Here is a 2,964-nt window from a genome sequence, read left to right on the forward strand (position 1 = left end):
TTTTTTTTTTTTTCAAGGCTGAGAGGAGGGAAAAGAAAAAGGAAGCCTTAATTTTTCCCCCCCCCCCCGGGTGTTCCCTGAAAATTTCCGGAAAAGGCTGGTGAGGTGTTCAACCCGAAACCAGCGGACAAAATTTGTTCCCCCCCCCCCCCCCCCCGTTCCTGCTCCTGCTCCTGCTCCTCCTGCTCCTCCTGCTCCTGCTCCTGCTCCTGCTCCTGCTCCTGCTCCTGCTCCTGCTCCCACCTCCTCCTACTACTATTACTTCTTTTGCTTGTCCTGCTCCTGCTCCTGCTCCTGCTCCTGCTCCTGCTCCCACCTCCTCCTACTACTATTACTTCTTTTGCTTGTCCTGCTCCTGCTCCTGCTCCTGCTCCTGCTCCTGCTCCTGCTCCTGCTCCTGCTCCTGCTCCTGCTCCTGCTCCACCAACTGCTATCCTCTTCTTCTTCCTCACGTTGACATTTGCTGTAGAACACATCGAAGAGCTCGAGGACAAGGTCGAGAGTCTGATCGCGTCCAAGAGAGAGGTGCTTGAGAACTCCTCCACCTGCTACTTCTCCTCCTCCTCTCTCTGCGCCTTCGCCTGCGCCTGCTCCTTGTGCTCCTGCTCCTGCTCCTGCTCCTGCTCCTGCTCCTGCTCTGCTCCTGCTCCTGCTCCTGCACCTGCTCCAGCCCCAGCTCCTGCCCCTGCCCCTGCCCCTGCTCCTACTGCTCTTTTACCTCACGCCGCTGCCCCCCAGATCGCACAGAGCCTGCAGAAAGAGCAGGAGAGGGCCGTGAGGTTGGACGCGAACCTGCACGACCAGCTGGCGAAGGTGAGCTGGGAGGATGCGAGGGAGCGAGCTGAGGAGGAGGAGCAGCATCAGGTGCTGGAGAACGAGATGAAGCATGAGAAGGAAGCAAGCAGACTGTCGACGATGAGGATCAAAGAACTTACGGCAGCCATGGAGGCTCTGCAGAGGGAGTTGCACCAGAAGGTGAGGTGGAGAGCGAAGAACGGAAGGGGGAGGAGGAGGAGGGGGAGGAGGAGGGAGCAGAGGGAGGAGGAGGGAAAGGATGTTCATGGCTTCTTACTTTGAAATCGCAGGATGTTGACCTCAACATGCTGAAAGTGAGGAGAATTTGAATCAACGAAGACTTTCACTGATCGTGTCCTCGTCCTCGTCCTCGTCCTCGTCCTCGTCCTCGTCCTCGTCCTCGTCCTCGTCCGTCGTCTCTACTCGCCTCTCCTCCTCTCTCCCCATCCCTGCGCTTCTCCCCTCTCTCTCCTTCTTCTCTTCCTCTCTCGCCATCGCTTCTCCTCTCCCTTCTTTTTCTCCCCTTTCCCCATCGCCTCTCCCCTCCTCTTCCTTCCCCCCTGGCAGGAGGCTCTGGATCAGACGGATCGCAGGCAGGCAGACCTGGAGGAGAGGGTGAAGACTGAGCGAGAGCGCGTAGTCGGCAAGGTGAGGAGATCAAAATTTGATGGGGGAGATGAAAAGTGAAGGGGATAGTTGAAGTTGTAGCAAGAGAAGTTGAAGATTGAGAGGAAGCAGGTTGAAACGGTAGAGATCAGGGGTGAAATGTTGCGAGCTAGAGGCTGAGCAGGCCGGCGGGAGTTTTTGATATTTGAACGTTTCAGAATGAGACGATCGATGAGATGCGAAGATCGTATCAGGAGCAGCAAAAGACAAACTTGGGCATGAGAAATAAAGTCGAGGGGTTGGAGTTGGAGGTATGTGATACAACAAAGCCTTAGTCTTGTCTTTTCTTGTCTTGTCTTGTCTTGTCTTGTCTTGTCTTGTCTTGTCTTGTCTTGTCCGATTTCATAATCTCTGAATTGCATTCTGTCTCATCTTTTCTGACATTGACAGTCTTCCTGAGCATTCGGATGCTTCCTGAATTTCTTGTTTTTGTGTCTATCTTCTACCTTCCTCCTCCTTGACATTCTTGCATTTTTGCTTGCTTGCTTGCTTGCTTGCTTGCTTGCTTGCTTGCTTGCTTGCTTGCTTGCTTGCTTGCTTGCTTGCTTGCTTGCTTGCTTGCTTGCTTGCTTGTTTGTTTGTTTGTTTGTTTGCATTCCTCTTACTTCTGCCCTCCACTCGCTGACTGCCATAACAGAACAAGAAGCTTGAGATGGAGATAATGGAAATGCGGACCAAGTTTGACGTTCAGGCCTCCGACCTCTCCAACATCAGCGCAAAGCTCGAGCATGCCATTGTCGTTCCTCCTCCTTCTCCTCCTTCTCCTCTTCCTCCTCTTCCTCCTCTTCCTCCTCTCTCCTCCCTCCTCCTGCTCCTCCCTTCCCCCTCTCTTTTCTTCTCCTCGTTTTCCTCCAATCTGTTGCTTTTCCATTCCCTCCTCTTTCCCTTGTCTACCTCCGCTTTTCTTTTCGCTCCCCCTGTCCTTCCACTGCAGCCGCTCTCTTCTCTTCTCCTCTCCCTCTCCCTCTTCCATTCTCCTCCTCCTCCTCCTCCTCCTCCTCCTCCTCCTCCTCCTCCTCCCCCTCTCTTGTTCCCTCAGGCTTCTCACTTGACCTGGAGGTTGTTAAGAACGTCCTTAGAGGAGGAGAGCAACAAAGTTCAAGTTCTGTCATCTGCCTTGGAGGAGATGACTACTTACGTTGAGGTTTTCTTCCTCCATCACAGACTCTCTCGTTCACTACCGCTACATGTTTCTTCCCTCTCCTCTCCTCTCCTCTCCCCTCCTCTCCTCTCCCCTCCTCTCCTCTCCGCTCCCCTGCTCTGCACTGCACTGCACTGCACTGCACTGCACTGCTCTCCACTCGTCCTGTCTTGTCCTGTCGTCCTATCCATCTTAGTTTCCCATCTCACGGATATGACAGAAAGTGTCGGAGGCGAGGAGAAGGGCAAGTTAACGATTGATAAATTCTTAAACACAAACCTCAAAGCTCTCTCCTCTCCTCCCCTCTCCTCCTCTCATCTCCTCTCCTCTGCTCTGATCTGCTCTCATTAGCTCCTCTCCTC

General features: G+C 53.6%; 1 protein-coding gene across 1 annotated transcript in view; it reads left to right on the forward strand.

Moving 5' to 3' along the window:
* Positions 1 to 1,581, forward strand: part of GUITHDRAFT_138738 (hypothetical protein) — a gene marked incomplete at both ends in the record, with an annotated part of 7,171 nt that extends 5,590 nt beyond the window's left edge. The window contains 7 exons of the mRNA XM_005832836.1: positions 97 to 100; positions 470 to 525; positions 739 to 813; positions 859 to 975; positions 1,086 to 1,109; positions 1,363 to 1,443; positions 1,534 to 1,581. Of these exons, the coding sequence (XP_005832893.1) occupies positions 97 to 100; positions 470 to 525; positions 739 to 813; positions 859 to 975; positions 1,086 to 1,109; positions 1,363 to 1,443; positions 1,534 to 1,581 (405 nt within the window). The remainder of the gene's footprint in view (positions 1 to 96; positions 101 to 469; positions 526 to 738; positions 814 to 858; positions 976 to 1,085; positions 1,110 to 1,362; positions 1,444 to 1,533) is intronic.
* Between the last annotated feature and the right edge of the window lie 1,383 nt (positions 1,582 to 2,964).

This window comes from Guillardia theta, assembly GCF_000315625.1.
Source record: "Guillardia theta CCMP2712 unplaced genomic scaffold GUITHscaffold_33, whole genome shotgun sequence".
NCBI lineage: Eukaryota > Cryptophyceae > Pyrenomonadales > Geminigeraceae > Guillardia > Guillardia theta.